Source organism: Lepus europaeus, chromosome 10, assembly GCF_033115175.1.
Source record: "Lepus europaeus isolate LE1 chromosome 10, mLepTim1.pri, whole genome shotgun sequence".
NCBI lineage: Eukaryota > Metazoa > Chordata > Mammalia > Lagomorpha > Leporidae > Lepus > Lepus europaeus.
Genome location: NC_084836.1, coordinates 49,180,797 through 49,204,154, shown reverse-complemented (window position 1 = coordinate 49,204,154; position 23,358 = coordinate 49,180,797). Strand labels below are relative to the sequence as shown.

Genomic DNA, 23,358 nt, shown 5'->3' with positions numbered 1-23,358 from the left:
TTAAGATATTTTGGGTTCTCTGTTTCCCACAAGCCATCCTCCATACTGCTTCCAGAGTAATCTTTCCAGAATACAAATCCAACCAGATCATTCCCCTTGTGTAAATCTCAGATTTTAAGTTCTTTATGATCTGATACGTGCTTACCTTCCTAATCTTTCCTTTTCCCTGCTCATCACAATTTACACATAGCTTTGAGTGTAGGTTTCTTTTCTGCAGTTTGACACAAATTTAAGTCACCTCTCCAGGGAAGCCAGAGTTACTTGCTCTCCCCTCCCGTTATGCACTCTTTGTACATAAATTCAGTAACTATCTACACTTACATCCGAGTTTTCAACAGAAACATCTGAAGGTATAACTGAAGTCAAGAAAACTAAAGACTAATAAAGACCTTAGGAACATACACAAAAGAAAAAGATTCAATACATTAACAAAAATTAAAACAATGCAAGAACATAAGAAAAGCAATTATGACCTATGACTAATTTTCAAGCTAAATGAAATCTCCTACCACTATTTATAAGACTAGCTGGAATCACACACATTAGATTTAGTTTTAAGCTTGTCAAGATTTAAGTTCTAACTGAAATCTGATTCAAAAACAAAACAAGAGCTCTAAGTGAAAATGAAATGACTTTTTACTGATGAGAAACACTGGCCTAATTATGTTAACTCTCCTCAGATTTGAAAGTTTAAAGCAGTATTCTAGGGAGACTTAAGAAGATAGACCAATAAAGTGTCTATCATTAAGAAAAAAGTTAAAATGAATAACAAAAATAATAAATACAACAGATTTTGGTTTATTCTATTTTTTAAAGTGACAATTAGCATATCTTAATTATCACAGAGAAATAAATTATTGCAAAAAAATAGAAAGAAAAAAAACTAAGCCAAAACCAAATCCTCTACTTGAGCTACTTCATTTCTAGATTATGGAAATGAGCCACAGAATGACCCTCACTCTTTATACAATATATGTAAAATAAAAAAGTCGTTTTCAAATCACATAGTAGAAATATGAATTAAACTCAGTAAAATTTTGACAAAGAAATCCAAATTAATAAAACTTTGTGTTACAAATTTTCTTTGCTCATGTTACACAAGAGACTGGGAACAACATTTTCCTTCTCAAATTCTTAGAAAGAACACTTCTAGAATAGATTAGTGATACTTCAGGAGGAAAACAATGAGCAGAGGGTCAAAACAAGCATCCTTTTCTTAAGTGCAGCATCTGTGAAAAGAAAAAGAGCAAGATGGCTCATTTCTGACAGGTTACTACAGAAGTCAAAATCACACAGGCAAACTGGTTATTTTCCTATAATTTTTTTGCAATATCATATGCCTGTTCATTAATAAAAAAGCATAAGCATAAAAATTAATGAAAGCACACAGCAGAGGATCAAACTGGCAATGAAGGGGCAGAGAAAGGCCAGCACATTTGCCTCCTCCTTCTGTAACATAAAACAAATTCAGAAAAAAACTTTCTGAATGCGCATAGTTACCTTTTACTTATCTTGATTTGAGCATTTTATACTAAACTGTAATACATATGTTTTAATAGGTTTTCTGTTTTTTAATTCTGAATGGAGAACAATAACAACAAAAAAATCCATGGAGAAAAAAAATACCTTGGGCAGTGGTTTCCTAACCTCAAGAGAATGCTTACTGTCTTTATAAAGTGAAATATACACATAATTTTGTCTGAAACAATCCTGAAATGCTCCTAACTCAATTTTTATCGCATAAGTTTTTTTTAGGGCCCTAGCACCAAAAGCTACTTCTTACCTAAATGTACATTCTTTGTACCCCATATAGCGTGACATCTGGGAAAGACCATTCTTGCCCTAAGTATTCTATAAAAATAATTGTCTTCCCAAAAAACATCATTACATATACACTTCATATGTAACGAATATAATAAAAAATTACCACACAATGGAAATTACAACTAGTAATGAAAGTCCTTAGTAAACTACTTCATGCAATTATTGCAGAGTCAGGCATGGTTCTATAAACCCATGATGAAACAGGAAACAAACTGATGACTGGTTCCTCAGCATAAATCCTAAGGAAGCTCAGTAGTGCTAAAAGATAACTGAAAAGTGAGAACAAAAATATTTTGTTTTCCTTCTCAACTTGTCCATAATCTCCACCATACTTACACATTCTCCCCTCTAATTATTAAAACGCTGTTAAATTTATCTTTCTCTGGCTAGCCCACATCTAGTCAACATTAATAGTTATAAAATATCCAAAAGTGAACGGAGGAAATAGAGGAGTTAAAACTTTTTAAAACAATGTACGAATTTAAAATCTCTGAATTAACATGGCTGGTAAAAACACTGGGTCTCTTCCTGCTGCCCTCACCCTCCCTCTCCCACCCCACTTTAAAAGGCAGCAATGAGAAAAAATATATCAAGAAAGGGTAAAAATCGAATCACAAGAACAGAATTATGAGGAACGAAACTTTACAATCCAAAGTGCAACATGACATAATAAACAGTATTTCTCAAAATATTTACGACTATTTTTTCTCTCTCTTAAAATCGAAGTCAACTTCACATGAAGTTCCTGAACCAGCAAAAAAAAAAAAAAAAAAAAAAAAGCCAACTAAAGTTGGACGTCTGGTGTACCATGACAAATCCGATTTGACAGTCTTAGAGCCTACCAGCTAACCCCAACCCGCAATACGTTAAAAAGCGACATACCCAACCAAGCAATTCTAAAGACACATCTCCGTGGTGTGACACATGACAATTATCACAGAGCTTCCTTTCTAAGAGTATACTGACACGGGGCCAAATAAGCGGTTCTGCAGGTTCAGAAAAGTTCCACTCATCTCACAGACCCAGCAATGACGCTAAAAGGAACTTCAGGGACACACCCAGGGCAGACCGCCACGTTAAGGATACAGCTCTTCCGAGGGGGAGAGGGCTCTCGCCAGCTCTGGCCGCTGCCGAATCCGGATCCCGGGCCTCCTCCCAGAGGTCTGCCCCCGGGCTTGCCTCCTCGCTCGCCCCCTCCGCGCCCCCGACTCCAGCGACTCCCACCCCTGTAAGGCCTGCCTCGAAAGCGGAAACGGTCCAAGGCGAGGTGGCTCCGCTCCCAGAAAGACGGCCGGGGGCTGCTTTCGGACAGCGAGCTCGAAGGCATCCGCACCGAGGGCGGGTGAGACCGGAACGGTTCTTTGGGCCGGTAGCTGCTGGGTCCCCTGAGGTGGCCGCGCTCGGACGCGTGCCGCGAGCGTGAGAAATTCCTCAGCTGCTGCCGAGAAGAGGACGATGACGAAGAGGAGCCAGCGCCTCCGCCGGATCCGCCGCCCCGGGCCGGGTGAGGAGGCCTTCGCCGCGGGTACGGCAACAGCCCGCCGCCGCTGCTGCTGCTGCTGCTCCGGCTGCGGATCTGGCTGTTGTTGTCGTCGTCGCTGATCTCCCCATCTTCAAGCTCCCCTTCTTCCTTGGGCGAGAGGCCGCTGGAGGCCGGGGCCGGAGTGTCTGCGGTCGCCATCCGGGCAGCTGCGGCTCCCGCACCACTTCGCCCTCCGTCCGGGGATCCGCCCGACAATTGCCTTCCTCCTCGGCCCTCTTCTTTCCTAACGGACCCGGTCGGTGCGGCCTTCCCGGAGTCGGACACCTAGCGGGCTCTGCTCCCCAACTTCCCCGCACCCCAGCTCCTCCTCGCCGGACCGTCGCTACCCGTCCCCTCGCCTAGCGCCCCCTTGCTCTTCCGCGGCTGAGCTGCTTCCGCCTCGCGAGAAAGGGGCTCTAGCAGCGGCCGTGCCCGAGATGTCACTTCCTGCGCCTCGCAGGAAACGGGCCTCCCAACTCACGCGAGAACAAAGCAGGTGACGCGATTTCAGAGGTTGGTACTCGAGTCAGCGGCTTCGTCCTTCCGGCCTGTGGCTCACACCTACCGCCAGCTCGGGACTGGGTCAGCTGGGTGCGTGCCGGGATGGGCGGGCTCCTGTTGGCCGCAGCTTTGAGAGGTTCTTAGGACTTGGAGGGGGAAGCGCCTTTTCTTTTAATTGCTCCGAGGACTGCTGCCAAAGAAACGGAGTAGATCTGCTCCCTTTTGAGGGAGGGAGCAAAGAACGGGATTTGTCAGCCATGTTGGTGAAGGCAGACGAAGGCGACTGCGGCTCCGGGATGGTTGGCTCCGTGGGTTCTAACCCGCCATATTAATAACGAGAACGGGGAGGTTGACCCCCTTCTCGCCCCCACACACAAGCCCTTCTTCCCACCCCCGCTTTCGAGGCTAAGCGCAGTAGGTCTGCCTCGATTGTCTAACCTGTGCCGGAAGCAAACTTAGCAGCCGGCGCCTCCTCAGAACGGGCTTAGAACAGCGCCGAATGAGGGGGCCAGGGAAATGCCGACCAATTGCGCCGCCGCGGGCTGTGCTACCACCTACAACAAGCACATTAACATCAGCTTCCACAGGTAACCTGGGCGGAGAGGAGTGGGGCCGGAAATGGGAGTTCGAGGCTGGCAGTTGCTTTCGTGGAAGAAAAGGAGTAGCTTTCCCAGCGAGTAGCTAGGAATCATCATTTGGACCATTGTGTGTGAGTCCTGAAATCTGTCCAGGTTTTTTTTCTCCTTTCAGGGAAGGTTCACTTCTCTGAAAGAAATGCCAGTGCTGGATGGTGAGGGCCTCTTAGAGAAAAAGGCACAGGAGGAGAGCTTGATTTGCTACTGTTTTACTCCTATAGATTAGATCAGGTTTTGACATAAAGGCGCCCTCAGGGTGAGAGATCGTCCCCATCACAGCGAGCAATCAATCATCTGTGAAGCCTGCTGTGTTCCCATTAAAATTAGGAACTTCTCAATGCCTGAATTCACATGGGAAGTATTTAGATGTTTAATAGCCACACACACAGTAACTCTGAGGAATTGAGTCGTCATTGATAGCCGTGGATTAAACGATGTTAATCAAAGTGCAAAAGATAAGCTTCTTATTAGAATAATAAAAACCCTGATTTTATTTTTCCTTTGTTTGAAGAGTGTTCTTACTAGATCAGACTAATAAAAAGAACGTAGGTTTTATTTTGCCTTCGTTTGTTGGAAGAACGTTCAAAATTCTTTAATTCTGTCAAATCAGAATTTCTGAAAGCACTTTGAACACTATCTTGAACGGTTACTCAGTAAATGTTTACCTTCTCTGTAAGTTGCTGGCAGGTACCTAATAAAAGAAATATTGAAGTCATGTGAAAACAGTTCTGATTTTTGTATACCTCACAAGTTAGATGGTGTTAGAATATAGGAATTTATATTCTTGATGTTTACCCTACCTATTACTCAATGTGGTCCCTATCCAAAGTGTCCATTTAGAAAAAAAAAAAATCTTGCAATGCTTCTATATTTAAACTACTTAATTAAAAAGATAGTGCTATTGTTCATTCACCATCAAACATATAGGTGAGTTCCTAAATGCCTGACATTCTACCAAGGCTTCACAAACATCTTAACCTTTCTGGAGTTCAGCATTTAATGGGAAGAGAAAGATATATAATAACAGTTAATTGCCACAGAAAAGACAGAGAGACCTAAGGCCTTGGAAAGTCAAAGAACACTTCTCAAAAGATGCTATGTTTCAGATGAGACCAAAGAATGACACAGACCTGGTCCTCTATCTACTTAAGTATTCTCTGTTTCATTGGAAGGGTCCTTAAGCCATGGAGGGTTTAAAAAGAGTGGCATGGTTAGATTAGCATCTTAAAAAGCGCTGTTGGCTGTAGTGTAGAGAATTACACTGTTACTGAAAGTGCTGGGCAAGTGTCATCAGAGATGAGTTTGTTGAGAAAAATTTTACAGAATGTTAATTTACCCACAGTTTCCTTCACAGAAGAATCCCATCAAAATGTCAGCTGAACTAAACACTGTCCTGCTTAGTTGATGTCAGCACTGGATTAAGGGAGATGAGAGTTAATAAGGAAAAGTTGTTAGGAAGCTGTAGTAAGATCTGGACAGATCACCTAGGGACCTATGCTACAGAGGTATTGATGGAGAAAATTGGACAGATTTTAGAAATACTTGAAACTTCTGGATTTGGCAATTTCATTTGAAAGATGAGAAAGATAAGTCCAGGCACCAATAACAATGTTGGAGAGATGCATGGTGGTACAATGACATGCATACAGTTTGTTAGCTATGAATTTAACACATTCATGTATAAACTCAAAGTTGGATCTTAAGACAGCAATAATTATAAAAATACATCTATCTTAAAAAATAAATATTTCATTAACTGACTCCTCTTTATGACACTAGTTGACTTTTTCATCCCTGTGTTACCTAAACTATCTTCATTTTTCTTACCTCTTATTCAACCCATTCCATTCTTTGGGTCTACCCAGTAATCTGAAACTGCCCTTGTCTAACATTTCCATATCTCTAGATGGATTTGTCATGGCATATGACCATTTCCTCCTTGAGATAGTCTCTGCTTTTGAATTATTTAACATTGATTTTGTGATTTTCTTATTTCTTGGCCTGTCTTCAATCTCCTCAGCAGCCCTTCTCTCCTATGCCCTAACCAAGGTCTTCACACTGTTATCAGGATGATTTCAGCTATGCCTGTGGTCTCATGAATATCTACTTATTCATTTTCATATCAGTGTCTCCAGTCCATATCTGTCTACTTAGTTACTGGTTTCTATCTAGTTCCTCAGATTCATCATCGGTACTGATGAACTGCCATTCCCCCAAATGTAATCCACTTCCTTTCTTCCTTCTCTCAGTAAATGGAAACACCATCCATCCAGAAACTTAAAAGCCATTCTTCCTTGACTTCTTACCACTCCTTCAGCAGGTTATTACAACAGCCTCTTAACTGGTTGACTGCATCCATTCGGGCTCTTCTAACCAGTCTACTGTTATCAGTGGTGTGTTGCTAAATGTTTAACAACCATCTCTCTGGGGAAGGGAAAAAGCCTTGATTTAACATCGAGTTTGCCCAATTTCTATGATTATAAATACTCTACCAAGGCTTATTTCAAGTTACTAATACATCACTGATCATGGATCACTGATCACTATTCTACAGTACTTCCACCATACAGGCACAACAGACATAAATAACCTTAAGAGTGTAGATAGTAGGGGCTAATGTTGTGGCATGGTGGGTAGAGCCACCTCCTGCAACACCAGCCTCCCATCTGGGTTCTAGTTCGTGTCCCGTCTGCTCTACTTCAGATCCAGCTCCCTGCTAATGTCCTGGGGAAAGCAGAGGATAGTCCAAGTACTTGGTCCCTGTACCTCTGCCACTCACATGGGAGACCAGAAGAAGCTTCTGGCTCCTAGCTTCAGCCTTGCCCAGCCTTTGTCACCATCTGGGGAGTGAACCAGTATATGGAAGAACTCTGACTCTCTGACTTTGAAGTGAATAAATTTTTTTAAGTGAAGATAATTGTAAAAATCATCAGGAAAGTAAGGAGTTTTGAGTATTTTGGTTTTATTTAAATGTAAATTTATATTATTTTTTAATAAAGGCTATGTTTAATAACCAGTTCAAAAATATTCTGTTAACAGTCAGCTCTTGAAATTCAGCCCTTTAATTACTTACCAGTGCCATTTTTGATGAAGTTGAAGGCCCTCCAGCATTATTTCTAGTCTTACCACTCTTCCTTGTCCCCAGGATACTCTTAACACTCTTTAGTACTCTCACTCTAGCTTTTCTAATTCCTGCTCTTAAGCTCCTGACTCGATTAGCCCTTCCTGTTTTATGGCTCCGTACAACCCTGTACTTACCTGTTTATAAAAACTTATGAGACTTATAATTACTTTATAATAAGAAGTAACCATTAATAATTTACCACATACTGTAAATGAGGCTAAGCATTTACTAACATTTTCTCATTTAATCCTTAGAACCATTCCTGCTTCCACTTTATGGATGATAAAAAGGAGACCTGGGGCAGGTATTTGGCACAGTTAAGACGGGACTTGTAACTACTGCATCCCATATTGGAGTGCTTGGGTTTCCCAGCTCCTCTCTTTCAGTTCTAGCTTCCTGTCAGTGCACCATTTGAGAGGCAGCAGGTGATGGTTGAAATAGTTGGATCCCTGCCACCTATGTGGAAGATCCAGATTGAGTTCTAGGTTCTCTTCATTTCAGCCTGACCCAGCCCTGGCTGTTGTAGGCATTTGGGGAGTGAACCAGTGAATGGAAAATCTCTATCTCTGCCTTGCAGATTCTTTTTTAAGAGACCTAAAAAGGTTAAATAACTTGCCTGTAGACGCCCAACTATTATGCAAAGGAGCCACTTTAGAACCCTGGTTGTCCAGAGGCAGGCAGTGTTTTCATTATCTCTGCTATTGCATCAAATTATTTGTTTTTACCTTCCGCATTACAGTACGTGCTTGTGAAGGATAGGTATCATGTCTGTTTTGTTTACTACCCATATCATCAGTGCCTCAAACAGTGATTGGAGAAATGTAAGAGGCATTCAATTGTTTGTTAAAGACACAAGCAAAATAGCATTATTTAAGAAACTACGTAATTTGTTTTATTTTATTTTATTTTATTTTTTTGACAGGCAGAGTGGATAGTGAGAGAGAGAGAGACAGAAAGGTCTTCCTTTGCCGTTGGTGCGACCGGTGCACCACGCTGATCCGATGGCAGGAGCCAGGTGCTTCTCCTGGTCTCCCATGGGGTGCAGGGCCCAAGCACTTGGGCCATCCTCCACTGCACTCCCTGGCCACAGCAGAGAGCTGGCCTGGAAGAGGGGCAACCGGGACAGGATCGGTGCCCCGACCGGGACTAGAACCCGGTGTGCCGGCGCCGCAAGGCGGAGGATTAGCCTATTGAGCCGCGGCGCCGGCCAGAAACTACGTAATTTGTGATGTTTCTGAGAGCTTGATATATCCATCTGGTACTAACATATTATTTTTTTAATTTGTATAGGATGTGGGTTTTTTTTTTGTTTGTTTTTTTTCTGGACGGGCAGAGTTAGTGTGAGAAAGAGACAGAGAAAGGTCTTCCTTCCGTTGGTTCACCCCCAGAATGGCCACTACGGCTGACGCACTGCACTGATCCAAAGCCAGGAGCCAAAAGCCAGGTGCTTCCTCCCGGTCTCCCATGCGGGTGCAGGGCCCAAGCACTTGGGCCATCCTCCACTGCCTTCCTGGGCCACAGCAGAGAGCAGGGCTGGAAGAGGAGCAACAGGGACAGAATCGGAGCCCCGACCAGGACTAGAACCCGGTGTGCCAGCACCGCAGGCACAGGCGGAGGATTAGCCAAGTGAGCAGTGGCGCCGGCCTAGGATGTGTTTTTTAAATATACCCTTTTGACCAAAGTTTTTCTTTCCTTTTAAAATGTTTTTTACTGGGGCCAATCTTGCTGCCTGTGATGCAGATATCTCATATTCAGAGCACTGCTTTGAGTCCCAAACTGCTTCCAATCCTGCTAATATATCTGGAAAGACAGTAGAAGATGGCCCAAGTACTTGGCCCCTGCCACCCATGTAGGTGACTAGGATGGAGTTCCTGGCTCCTGACTTCAGTCCAGTTCAACCTGGGCTGTTGTGGCCTTTTGGAAGTGAACCAGCAGATGGAAGAGCTCTCTTCTCTGCCTCTCTCTGTCACAATGTCTTTCAAATAAATAAATAATGTTTAATTTATTTATTTATTTATTTTTTTTACTATTTGAGAGAAAGAGAGAACTTTGATTTGCTGCTTCAATCCACCAAATATGTACAATAGCTGGAATGTTGCCAGGCCAAATCCAGGAGTGGAACTCAATCCAGGTTTTCCACATGGGTGGCAGTGACCTGCTGCTTCCCAGAGTGCAGATTGGCAGGGAAGTAGAGTCAGGAGAAGAGCCAGGACTCAAGCCCAGACACTCCAACATGGAATGCGGGCCTCAAGTGGTATCTTACCTGCTTGGTCATATACCCACCCCAGTGATCTTTTATTACTTAAATTCAGCTTATGAGTTACATCTCACCCTTTGAAGGTACTGAGAAAAATCTAAACAGTACATTCAAAACATGATTAAGATTAATGCCATATAAAAACAAAAAATCAAATGTAAAACTGTTTCTGCATAGGTAATGTAAAGATGACTTAGCAATGCCAAATTAGCCCCATTAGTTCAAGTATTCATTGGTTCACATAGGCCTGTTATTTAAATAACATGTACTACCCTAGATACTATGCTAGACCTAGGGATAGAGTCATGAAAAAAAGCTCCTCTCTTGGAATTTAGTGGGGGAGACAGAAAAGTAAGCAATTAAAACAAAGTGATGTTCAGGTGGGTATTTGGGACACCCACATGCCCCTGAGAGTTCCTGGGTTCCAGTACTGGTTTCATTTCCAATTCCAGGTTTCTGCTGCTGTGCACTCTAGAAGACACAATAATGATTAGGCCCAAGAAGTTGTATTTCTGGGCCAGCACCATGGCTCACTTGGTTAATCCTCCACCTGCATTCCATATCGGTGCCGAGTTCTAGTTCCAGTTGTGCCTCTTCCAGTCCAGCTCTCTGCTGTGGCCTGGGAAAGCAGTGGAGGATGGCCCAGGTGCTTGGGCCCCTGTACCCGCATGGGAGACCAGGAAGAAGCACCTGGCTCCTGGCTTTGGATCAGCGCAGTGCCAGCCGTGGTGGCCATTTGGGGAGTGAACCAACAGAAGGAAGACCTTTCTCTCTGTCTCTCTCTCTCTCACTGTCTGTGACTCTACCTGTCAAATAAATAATAGTAATAATAATAAGTTGTATCTCTGCCATCCATGTAGAAGACCTTGCTTGAGTCCTGATCTCTTGGCTTCAGCTTAACCCAGCTTTAGTTGTGAGCATTTGAGGAGTGAACCAGAGGATGGAAGACTTCTCTGTGTCTGTCTGCCTCTGTCTATCTTTTAAGTAAAAAATGAATAAGAACAAAACAATTTTTGTAAAAGAACTGTGATATTAATGATATGTGATATAGCAACATCTAATGTAGTCTTCTGATCATGAAACACTTTGAGGGGATTCCTAAAGTCTGAAAAGAAGGAAGTAGAATTTGATCAAGTTAAGGTTCAGTTTGAGGCATTGGTTTCATAATTAAGCATCTTCAGCTCAGGGTATGTTTGGAGTTCAGAGGACAGGAGATGGAAAATGTTTACTGTGAATTTGGACTTTGATCTTTTGTGCCTCTCATTGCCAGGAATGTGAGCAAACCTAGTACAGTCAACCCTCTGTAACCAGGGTTCCATAAATTTAACCAACCGTGGGTCAAAAATATTTGAAAAAGAAATTGCATCTGTACTGAACATGTACTGACTTTTTTGGGGTCATATTCTCTGAGTAATACAAATAACAAATATTTACATATCATTTATATTTTATTAGGTATTAAAAGTAATTTAGGGATGGTTTAAAGTATATGACAGGATATATGTATAGGTTATGCAAATAAGCCAGTTTTTATAAGGGACTTGAACATCGACAGATTTTGCTATCCATGGGGTTCCTGGAACCAAACTCCCACGGAAACCAAGGGACAGCTATATATGAGATAGAGTCAAAGATTTTGCCTTGTAAGACTTGCACTGGGGGCTTCTTAATCTTCTAACATGGATTTATGATTCTTTCTAAACAATTAATAGTTATAGGATAAGGTAGTCTAAAGCATTGAACTTTAGAATGTTGATTCTTACGTTTCCAAGCCAATCAACATAGTTACCAGTAGAGTTTTTAGAGACAACCCCTTACATTCACTTCATCTTTAACAGGTAAACACTGAGGGCATATTAATATATTTTGTGTTTGGAATAAATATTAAAGGAAGACGTTGCTACAAAGCTTTTTACTATTTTTATAACTAAGCTTTTTTGCTGTACTACATAACAGGTTTTTTAAATATATATAGTTTTTTAATATGTAATATATGGAAGAAATTCAGTGAATTACTAGTTTAAATATTTGATATTTGTATTAATTCAGCAAATGTTTATTGAATCTCTACTGCTTGCAAGGCAATGTGTTAAGTGTTAAATAGATGAAAAGATATAATACCTGTCTTGAGGAAACTTTTAATCTTATATTTCACTGGAAATTTATTAAAATGTAACAAAACAATGTTAGGTGTCATAAAAACGGAACACAGAGAAGGGAGAATCATGATCTGCCTCAGCTTTTCTTGATAAAATTCCATCTTTAGATACATGATTTCTCTTGACCATTTATATTAGCAAATCAAAGCATTTGAAATTACTCCTGCTTATAATAGTTTAAATAAACTTCATCTAGGCCAATTCAGTCATTTTTCTTTTACTGCCCAAGTTAAGGAATAGAGTAAGAAGGCATGTCTGTTGGAAAAGTCCTGAAAAATAAAAGCACTCAAATTAATTTTTTGCTAATTTTTTCAAGCTTACAAAAATTAGCATGAATTTTGTTCCAGTGTCTGGATGTAGCTTAAAATTTTTTATATAAATGGGAAATACTTTAAATCGTCACTTTTTAAATTTGTTTTAACCATTCAGGTACAGTCACACAAGTAGGATAGAATTTGAATTTCCTTTTTTTTTTTTTTTTTTTTTTTAAGGTTTCCTTTGGATCCTAAAAGAAGAAAGGAATGGATTCGCCTGGTTAGGCGCAAAAATTTTGTGCCGGGAAAACATACCTTTCTTTGTTCAAAGCACTTTGAAGCCTCCTGTTTTGACCTAACAGGACAAACTCGACGACTTAAAATGGATGCTGTTCCAACCATTTTTGATTTTTGTACCCATATAAAGTCTGTGGTAGGTAATGTTGTTCTCCTCTGTACCATTTTTAGAACCTATTTCTTTTTGTTTATACAACAACTTAGAGTACACTAAAATTCATGTATATATCGATATGCCACGAGAAAATTGCAGTCTGAGCTCTTATGCAATAAAGGTACAGGCTAGAATTAGAACTCAATCTGTTGACTCCAATTGTCTTTCCTGAATCCAGACTGTTTTACTCTATTGGAGTTTTACATTGCTACCAATTTTTATTGATAAATGTACCATTGGTAAGATTTGAGAAATAGGAATAATGAAACCTTTAGTATCACTCTGCTCTGATTTTAAGATGATAAGCAAATAACAAGTACTTTAAGAGCAGCACACCCAGAGTTACCGCAAAGTGTGTAAGTTCAGAGTGAGGCATAACAGAAAAGTTCATAGAACTCCAGCAGTTAGGGGAAACTTGTAAGAGGGTTCTTGACCTTGCACAAAACAGTTGCAGTTTCATGAGTAGAATAAATGCCTGTGGGTTGAAGTATGAGTTGAAAATAATCAAATGTTGTGCCGGTGCCGTGGCTCACTAGGCTAATCCTCCGCCTAGCGGCGCCGGCGCACCAGGTTCTAGTCCTGGTCGGGGCGCTGGATTCTGTCCCAGTTGCCCCTCTTCCAGGCCAGCTCTCTGCTGTGGCCCGGGAGTGCAGTGGAGGATGGCCCAAGTGCTTGGGCCCTGCACCCCATGGGAGACCAGGAGAAGCACCTGGCTCCTGCCTTTGGATCAGCGCAGTGCGCTGGCCACAGCGCGCCGGCCATGGCGGCCATTGGAGGGTGAACCAACAGCAAAGGAAGACCTTTCTCTCTGTCTCTCTCTCTGTGTCCACTCTGCCTGTCAAAAAAAAAGTAAAAAAAAAAAAAAGAAAAGAAAAGAATCTAATGTTAGCAAATGAAAGGAAATAGGAAAGGTACAGAATGAATGCAGACTGTTTTACCTGGGTAGAGAAGACCTGGTCAGCGAGGAAGAGCTAAGCTATGAAAGAGAATGTTACCAAATGGTAAGAAGGAGTAGAATGAACACAAATAGAGTTTAACTTTGAAAAGGAGGACAGTTCCCCTGAGAGAAGAAAAACCACTGCTTTTCTTAAGTGTGAGTTAAATTTGCAAATGTACCTGAATTAATGTCTAAATGTGAGAGGAGGCTGAGATAAAAAAGTTTCCACAGCTCCGGGAGAGAACTTTGTTTTTCATTTTTTTAAGAAAGATTATTTATTGCTTTAAAAGGCAGTTACAGAGCGAGAAGGAGAGAGACAGAGAGTGAGATCTTCTGTCTACTGCTTCATCCCCAGATGGTTGAAACAGCCAGGGCTAGGCCAGGCCAAAGCCAGGAGCTGGGAACTCCATCTGGGTCTCCCATTTGGGAGACAGGGGCCAAGTACTTGGACCATCCGCTGCTTTTTTCCTAGGCACATTAGCAGGGAGCTGGATCAGAATTGGAGCGGATGGGATATGAACCAGGACCCTTATGGGATGGCAGTATCGCAGGCTGTAGCTTAACGTGTTGCACCACAATGCCTGCTCCTGTTCTTCACTTCTGACTCCTCAGCATTTGTTAAGAGTGCCTAGCACATAGTATGCCCTCAGATATTTATTGAATTTGAAATTGTGCCTCATTTTTGACATTTTGATCATTTATTTTATTTTTTTTAAATTTTTATTTAGTAAATATAATTTTCCAAAGTACAGTTTATGGATTACAATGGCTCCCCCCCCCCCATAACTTCCCTCCCACCCGCACCCCTCCCATCTCCCACTCCCTCTCCCATTCCATTCACATCAAGATTCATTTTCAATTATCTTTATATACAGAAGATCGATTTAGTATATGTTAAGTAAAGATTTCATCAGTTTGCACCCACACAGAACATAAAGTGTAAAATACTATTTGAGTACTAGTTATAGCATTAATTCACATTGGACAACACATTAAGGACAGAGATTCCACATGAGGAGTAAGTACACAGTGACTCCTGTTGTTGACTTAACAATTTGACACTCTTGTTTATGGCGTCAGAAATCTCCCTAGGCTCTAGTCATGAGTTGCCAAGGCTATGGAAGCCTCTTGAGTTTGCCAACTCCAATCTTATTTAGACAAGGTCATAGTCAAAGTGGAAGTTCTCTCCTCCCTTCAGAGAAAGGTACCTCCTTCTTTGATGGCCCATTCTTTCTACTGGGATCTCACTCACAGAGATCTTTCATTTAGGTCTTTTTTTTTTTTTTTTCCAGAGTGTCTTGGCTTTCCATGCCTACAATACTCTCATGGGCTCTTCAGCCAGATCCGAATGCCTTAAGGGCTGATTCTGAGGCCAGAGTGCTGTTTAGGACATCTGCCATTCTATGAGTCTGCTGTGTATCCTGCTTCCCATGTTGGATCGTTCTCTCCCTTTTTTATTCTATCAGTTAGTATTTGCAGAGACTAGTCTGATTTGTGTGATCCCTTTGACTCTTAGATCTATCAGTGTGATCAATTGTGAACTGAAATTGATCACTTGGACTAGAGAGATGGCATTGGTACATGCCACCTTGATGGGATTGTATTGGAATCCCCTGGCACATTTCTAACTCCACCATTTGGGGCAAGTCCAATTGAGCATGTCCCAAATTGTACATCTCCTCCCTCTCTTATTCCTACTCTTATATATATATATATATATATATTTTTTTTTCTTTTGACAGGCAGAGTGGACAGTGAGAGAGAGACAGAGAGAAAGGTCTTCCTTTTGCCGTTGGTTCACCCTCCAATGGCCGCCGCGGTAGGCGCGCTGCGGCCGGCGCACCGCGCTGATCTGATGGCAGGAGCCAGGTGCTTCTCCTGGTCTCCCATGCGGGTACAGGGCCCAAGCACTTGGGCCATCCTCCACTGCACTCCCGGGCCACAGCAGAGAGCTGTCCTGGAAGAGGGGCAACCGGGACAGGATCGGTGCCCCGACCGGGACTAGAACTCAGTGTGCCGGCGCCGCAAGGCGGAGGATTAGCCTAGTGAGCCGCAGAGCCGGCATCCTACTCTTATATTTAACAGGGATCACTTTTCAGTTAAGACATTTTGATCATTTAATCATCCATTAAATACCAAACTTAACATTATGCCGAATTTAAGTCAGATGCTGGGGATATAAAGATCAAGAGTCCCTGGTGTGGGCATTTAGCATAGTAGTTAATTTGCTATGTTGGATTTATTCTTCCCATATCAGAGTGCCAGGGTTTGAGTCCTGGCTCTGATTCCAATTCCAGCTTCCTCCTAATGTGCACTCTTGAGAATCAGCAGATGATGGCCTAAGTATTTGGGTCTGTAGCACACATGTGGGAGACCCCAAATTGAGTTCCAGGTTCCTGATTTCAGCCTGGCCCAGCTCTGGCTGTTGTGGGCATTTGAGAGGTAGACCAGCAGATTGAAGATCTGTGTTTCTACTTTTCAAAAAAAATATAAAGAGTCCCTGCCAATTCCTTATACAGAGAAACCAAGAGTTCACAAAAACAGATACCATATTTGTCTTACTTGTTTACCATCATGTCTGCAGGAATGCATATTATGTTTCAATAAATGTTTAATGAATGAAAAACAAAAATTTAAGAGAATATGATATAATCTGGTAATTATAAGTGGTTTAGTATTGCTAGAGTGTAATCAAGACAGTGAATGACAGAATAGGGCAAGATCCTCAATAGTATAATATGCTATGCATAGGTAATAGGTAGGCAAGGAAGATTTGAACCAGCAAAGGAAGGTCAAATCCACAGAAAAACTTATTCTGGTGGCAGAATAGAGGTTAGTGAGAATCAAAATAAGGGGGTGAAATCAGTCAGGAGCTAGATAGGATGTAGGCCTGATGCATGAAGAATAATGGAAAGGATTCATGATAGAAATATTTAGAAATAATAGGACTTCATGACTGTTTGCATGAAAGATAACAAAAGAAAAAAGAGTCCTTAGGTTTCTGATTTGGACAAAAAGTTCTTAGCCAGATTTTAATGCTTCTTCTGGGTCTTGCATATGGTTGCAGGGGCCTAAGGACTTGTGTCATCTTCAGCTGCTTTCCCAGGCACATTAGCAGGGAGCTGGATTGGCAGTGGAGCAGCAGGGACTTGAACCAGTGCCCATATGGGATGTCAGCTTTGCAGGGGCAGCTTAACTTGTTACCCACAACACCAGCCCTGAGATTTTAAATTCTTGAGGATGTTACTGTGAGCAATTAATAGATAAATCAAGCTTGATATTTGAAAATATGTTTCTATAGATTCTTAAATTTTTATTAAGTAGGGCCCTAGATATGAAATATTCATCAAACTGAGCGAATAGTATTTAAGTAAAAAGAGGATTAAACCTGTATCACAAATAAAAGGTTGACACGCATTCTAAATTGGCCTTCGTAAGAGAATTGCAATTGTTTAGTCTCCAGAGAGACTTACACTCAGTACTTTGGATGAGACCTTAGAAGGCCACTGTTTTTCCCTCCCTCCCTCCCTCCCTCCCTTCCTTCCTACCTTCCTTCCTTCCTTCCTTTTTTAAAGATTTATTTATTTATTTGAAAAGCAGAGTTACAGAGAGGCAGAGAGAGGTCCTCCATCTGCTGGTTCATTCGTCCAAATGGCCAAAGCTGGGCCGATCTGGATCCAGGAGCTTCCTCCAGGTTTCCCATGTGGGTGCAGGGGTCCAAGCACTTGAGCCATCCTCTACTGCTTTCCCAGGCCATAGCAGAGAGCTGGATCAGAAGTGGAGCAGCCAGGACTTGAACCAGCGCCTATATGGGATGCCGGCACTGCAGGCGGTGGCTTTACCCGCTACACCACAGTGCTGGCCCCGTAAGTCCACTGTTTGTTTATAAATCCATTTTTCAACCTCTCCAGAGATGACAAAAAGAAATAGGTGACTAGAGTGTATTCAGCTATATGAGAAACTTAATGAATGCTTATGTGAGATGGACTGCTGTTGCTTCCCATCAGACTTTTAAAAGCAATTTTATCTAAAACGACAGTATGTACTTATTTGTATCATCCATAATTTGTTTAATCCTTTAATTTTATTTGAATCAGAAACTCAAGTCAAAGAATCTTTTGAAGAAAAACAACAGTTGTACTCCATCTGGACCGTCTAATTTAAAATCAAACCTAAATACTCAACAAGTACTACTTGAACACAGTTATGCCTTTAGGAATCCAATGGAGGCAAAAAGGAGGATAATTAAGCTGGAAAAAGAAATCGCAAGCTTGAAAAGAAAAATGAAGACCTGCCTACAGAAAGAACGTAGAGCAACTCGTAGATGGATCCAAGCCACATGCTTGGTGAAGAATTTAGAAGCAAATAACATATTACCTAAGGGCACATCAGAACACATTTTACCAACTGCCTTAAGTAGTCTTCCTTTGGAGGATTTTAAGATTCTTGAAGGAAAGCAACAAGATAAAACACTGGCAGTTATCTAAATCTAACACAGATGAAGGACACCTTCACTTAAGTTTAGCTTGCACAGAACTTGATGTCCAATCCTCATTCTTTTTGGAGGCAAAGATATTTATGGTAATTATGCGGAAGTTGATTATTAATAAAGCTTTACTTGAAGTACCATTACTGTATAACTTATAAAGACTTGATTACAAAAAAAATTTTATGAGACTTTTATTTGAAAATTATTGGAAGTGCCTTATGTTAGAATTACATTCTTAAAATTTTTGCTAGGAAATTACTATGTTTGCAAGATGTTTTGTATTTATTTAAGCTACTGTTAAAGAACAGCATGTAACACATAATATGTGTAATTTATATTAGAAAAAGAATCCTTGTCCAGTTCCAAAGTTGGAAAATTAAATTCTAAATAAGATGCTAAGTAGTAGCTAACCAACATTAAATAGTGATCTTAAAACTGTTGGGGTTTGGGCCAGCGCTGTGGCTCACTTGGTTAATCCTCTGCCTGCAGCGCCGGCATCCCATATGGGCACTGGGTTCTTGTCCAGTTGCTCCTGTTCTGGTCCAGCTCTCTGCTGTGGCCTGGGAAGGCAGTGGAGGATGGCCCAAGTGCTTGGGCGCCTGTACCCATGTGGGAGATCTGGAAGAAGTACCTGGTTCCTGGCTTCGGATCGGCGTAGCTCCGGCTGTGGTGGCCATTTGGGGGTGAACCAATGGAAGGAAGACCTTTCTATCTCTCTCCCTCACTGTCTAACTCTATCTGTCAAATAAATTAAAAAAAAAAAAAACTGTTGGGGTTTGTATTAATTAAATTATTACTGGCAGTGCCTATGGTATGAAAAATTTATAGAAAAAACTGAGGTACAGTTTTTCTGTTTTAAGCTTTCTATATTTTTTAACCAGTAAAAGTGACTTTATGACCTTGGTCATAAATATATTAAATTTTAAAATGGATTGTAAGATATTTTGGAATGTGTAGTATCGTTGAATCATCCAAATTTGATAAGGCCTCAAGTACCTCAGACTGATAAAAATCCATAGCTGACTATATTGACTTTACAAACATGTAATATACATGTTTCAGGATCTAGCTTTACCTTAATTAAACAATAGAGAAACACATATAACTCTTCTTACAATAAAAATACTACATTTACATCTTCAAAATTGATGTATTAGTAAGCACATGTGTTAGCAAATTCTGTATTAGGTACTTCTGCTCCTATAAGTGTTGATACTAAAACTCAAGCTTTTTTTTTCTTCTTCTTTTTAACTTTCTAAATACATTCTGTATCTCAGAAATAACATATCTGCATAGTAGACTTTTTCCCCTCCCTTTTCATAAACCAGCAGCACTTACAGTATTACATCTAAATAATTCATAACCAAAAATAGGATCTATCTTACACATAAGCTTTGCTTTTTATTTCCTTTTTCAGTAAGTCAAATAGAGCAACTGTAATGCATTTGGGAAATGAAATGTAGTTCTTATATGTTTTTGATAAAGCTGTGCAAATGCTAATTATTTTATAAAACAACTCTTTTGTGGTTGCCACATGACTATTAAAGTGTTTGCCTTATTTCACCAAATATTTAATAAAAATTCTTTCCTTCAAACAGCTTTGTTCCAATCATGTAAAATGCATTAGTATATCATCAAGTTATTTAATCCTAATTCAAACTTGTGATGCTACCATATGAAAGCATATAGCTGATCATAAATTGGTATAAATCATTCCTGGAAAGTAATGGCTACTTTGATAAAAATAAACTTTGGTCAGCAATTTGGGTTCCCCTACCCCTTTTTTAAAATGATATTTGCTTGGATCCTGGCAACAATCTTTTGACAATGTTAGTACTGTTTTAATAAGGAATGTCTCAAGCAAATGCAAAGGTAGGAAGAAATTTTCTTAGTTCTCATGAGGTATTTACAGCAAATATTTTCTGAAAATCCTCCCGTGGGTGGTATTTCTTAAGTTGTTTTATCTTTGTCATAAGTACTGGATGTAGTTCCTTGAAATTGTCATTATATGTATTTTAGTATGGTTTCAAATACCTTTTCAGTGGTATAAATTCATCAGCAATTACTAACTGCATCTGCTTTATAATATAGGCAAAATTTAAGTTGGGGCAATAATCATTTTAGCATAAACTGTGTTTTCCAGGACACTCATGTGGCTTACCTCCTACCCCAAATACAAAACAAACACTATTTTATTAATGTAGCCCAATTCCCATTTATAATAATTATGTTGTGTAATATTTTTAAAACCATTAAGGCATAAAATACGGAAGCTTTTGGCAAAATTACTCAGTTTTCATTATTATTTGACACCATTTAATAAACTGCCACTCAATTTTAGAGCCAATTTTCTATGTGCTTTCTCTTTGTCATTTTCATTGTTAATATCCTGACAGCATACTCCAAACCCTCCCCACTAACATCAGATCACTCTATTCACATATATTTGTCTGCCATAAAGATTAATTTCATTTTCAGAGAAAAACCTAACAGGGGTCTCTTAAAATCTTCAGTTTCACGATAGATTCCTTATCACTCTAACCAAATACCATAAAGCTAATCATGTGTCCTCTGCTGGACACAACACAGATGCTTTCATCCTGTGTCATGACTTCTTACAAACAAGTCCAAGGCTAAGAACAAAAATGAGACATGATTTTCTGCTCAAAGTGTCCTGAGAGAAACAATGCAATATGATAAATACTATAAAAGAAATAAGTGCAAGCTATGCTTTGGTAAATCCTGTTGAATTAGAACTCAGAACACAGAAACTTCAGAAATTTTTAAAATCAAATGATTTTTTAAAAATAAACAGATGTCTTACAATGATTTACCAAAGGAAATAGGACATTGGTGTTTGATGTGAACTAGTGTTATCTTTAATAAGTCACAGTATATTTTTATCCTTAAAAAAAAAAAAAACGAAGAACTTTATTACTGGTATCTGTTAAAAGGAAAACATACCTATTAATAAAATAATACATCAAGGCCCAGTACTAGAGTTTATTTAAAATTTGATACTTTATACATAACAAACCCTATTAATGCAGATTTTTAAAAATAATTTAACTCAGTCTTAGAAAACATTTTGGCACCCACTCATTCTCCTCTTTCTTACAAACAGTCTATGTGGTATTATTTCTGACTTAGACATGAAGAAATCTTTGTAATTTATTTATTCACTTATATACCTACTTGCACAAGGACTAGAAATACCTTGTGATTCAGAAAGTTCTGAACTGAACAACGGTTTGTCTCCAAATCTCAGCCCTCTATAGTTAACCATCCTTTTAACATATGGATAATGTTTTAAAAATAGGACAAATCATGTGTCCCAAAAAACAAGATAGAATACATAAAGGTAACATCTGAGGTCACTGTTGATATTTTCTAGGTGGACTTCATAAGGTTGGTATTTTTTATCTCTTTTCTCAATGTTAGAATACGGGTTAATTTTAATTTTGGTATAATAGAAGAAAATGGTTCATGTGGGATTCTTTTGGTATTTAGACAGTTGGAAATTTCTAAAATTAAGGATTTTGTAGTGTATATTAAACAGTTACATATTGTATTCTTAAAAATGTATTACAAGAATGTTGATATTAAAAACTTTTCTCCTAGGAAATTACTGTCATGTCTGTTATTTCAAAAAACTTCACAAACATTTCTGTGGAAGTCCTTCCCCCTAAATAACTCCCAAAAAGACTTCTACAAGGACTCCTCCCTAAAATGAAGCAAACTGTAAACCAAATAAATATAATGAAAGCCTTGAAGGGGAAGTATTTTCACTTTTATTGCTCAAGTTATATCTGAATGAGAATTACTGTTTATTTTCACTGTCTTAAATACAGGTTATGCAGTCTAGACTGGATATGAGGGGCTATACAGACTCTCTGTAGTAGTCTCTCCTGACAGTAATTTGAGGCTCACACAAAAATTTAGATGTGATTATCAAAGCATTATTTTAATAGCAAACAGGAAGTGAGAATGTGGTTTTTTTCTGGTATATTAAATTAGTGTTTTTAATAATTCAAGAAATACTATCTTAACATTTACTAAGAAACATTGGGCAAACCAAAATGAACACGACAAACATGGTCCTTATTAAGGCTATGGGAAATACTACTCCTGCCCTCACTGTTTTCCGCTTGCTCCCTAATGTCCTTCAGTATGAATTGAGAGAACAACTCAGTCTTCAAATTGCTACTTAGCTGTTCAAAATTTATGCTCCAAAATTCTAAAAAAAAAAAAAATCTTTGGGTTTAATGTCAAGAAGACAGGGAGGTATGTACCTACTTCTGATGGTCAGTTTTAGAAACTGTTTAGCAATTATTCTAAACTGTCATCTTTAACTTAAAATTTCTGTTGTACTGCTCTTCTACAACCAAATCTTTACAAATGTGCTTCCCTTAGGTTGGTCACTTAGCAATCTCCTTGTGTGACCCCTAAACATACCACCATGACAGAAGTGCCTTTCTCCTGTGTCCTTTTTGATGTGTAACGTGGCTAAAGTTGTCTTATTAGAATGTAACTGTCCATGCTCTTTATTTCTCCAAGGGAAAGACTGTTGTGATTTTTGTTTGTTTGTTTGTTTTTGAGCCTCAGGGGTCTGAACTATGTATGAAATTCATTAGCAGATTTCAGGACATATAAATTTTGGGTTAGATTCAGAAGCACTGTACATAGAATCCACTGATAATTTTTTCTTTTTCTTTTTTAAAGATGTATTTATTTATTTGAAAGAGTTACACACGGAGAGAAGGAGAGGCAGAGAGAGAGAGAGAGAGAGAGAGAGAGAGGTCTTCTATCCAATGGTTCACTCCCCAGATGGCCACAACAGCCAGAGCTGTGCTGATCCGGTGCCAGGAACCAGGAGCTTCTTCCAGGTCTCCCACGTTGGGGCAGGGGCCCTAGGACTTTGGGCCATCTTATACTGCCCAGGCCATAGCAGAGAGCTGGACTGGAAGTAGAGCAGCCAGGTCTCCAACCCGCGCCCATATGGGATGCCAGTGCTTCAGGCCAGGGCATTAACCCGCTGCACCACAGCGCCTGCCCCAACTGATAATTTTTTCTAGTAAACAGTAAATGCTTTTTGCAATTGTTAAGGACCAATAGTCCTGGGCCATCCAACACTGCACTCCTGGGCCACAGCAGAAAGCTGGACCGGAAGAGGAGCAACCAGGACAGAATCGGCACCCCAACAGA

The 23,358-nt window shown here is 40.1% G+C and overlaps 2 protein-coding genes across 2 annotated transcripts in view; one reads left to right on the top strand and one right to left on the bottom strand.

Annotated features, from left to right (window-relative positions):
* The window catches only part of ZFC3H1 (zinc finger C3H1-type containing), a 56,232-nt gene extending 52,492 nt beyond the window's left edge, over positions 1-3,740 (bottom strand). Inside the window, exon 1 of the mRNA XM_062203221.1 lies at positions 2,911-3,740. Coding sequence (XP_062059205.1) covers positions 2,911-3,505 — 595 coding nt within the window. The 5' untranslated portion in view covers positions 3,506-3,740. The remainder of the gene's footprint in view (positions 1-2,910) is intronic.
* Positions 3,741-3,867: 127 nt separating this feature from the next.
* Positions 3,868-22,329, top strand: THAP2 (THAP domain containing 2). Its single transcript, XM_062203222.1, has 3 exons — positions 3,868-4,434; positions 12,514-12,709; positions 17,762-22,329. The coding sequence occupies exons 1-3, from the start codon at positions 4,364-4,366 to the stop codon at positions 18,149-18,151; spliced, it is 657 nt and encodes a 218-aa protein (XP_062059206.1). The 5' UTR covers positions 3,868-4,363; the 3' UTR covers positions 18,152-22,329.
* The last annotated feature ends 1,029 nt before the right edge of the window (positions 22,330-23,358 follow it).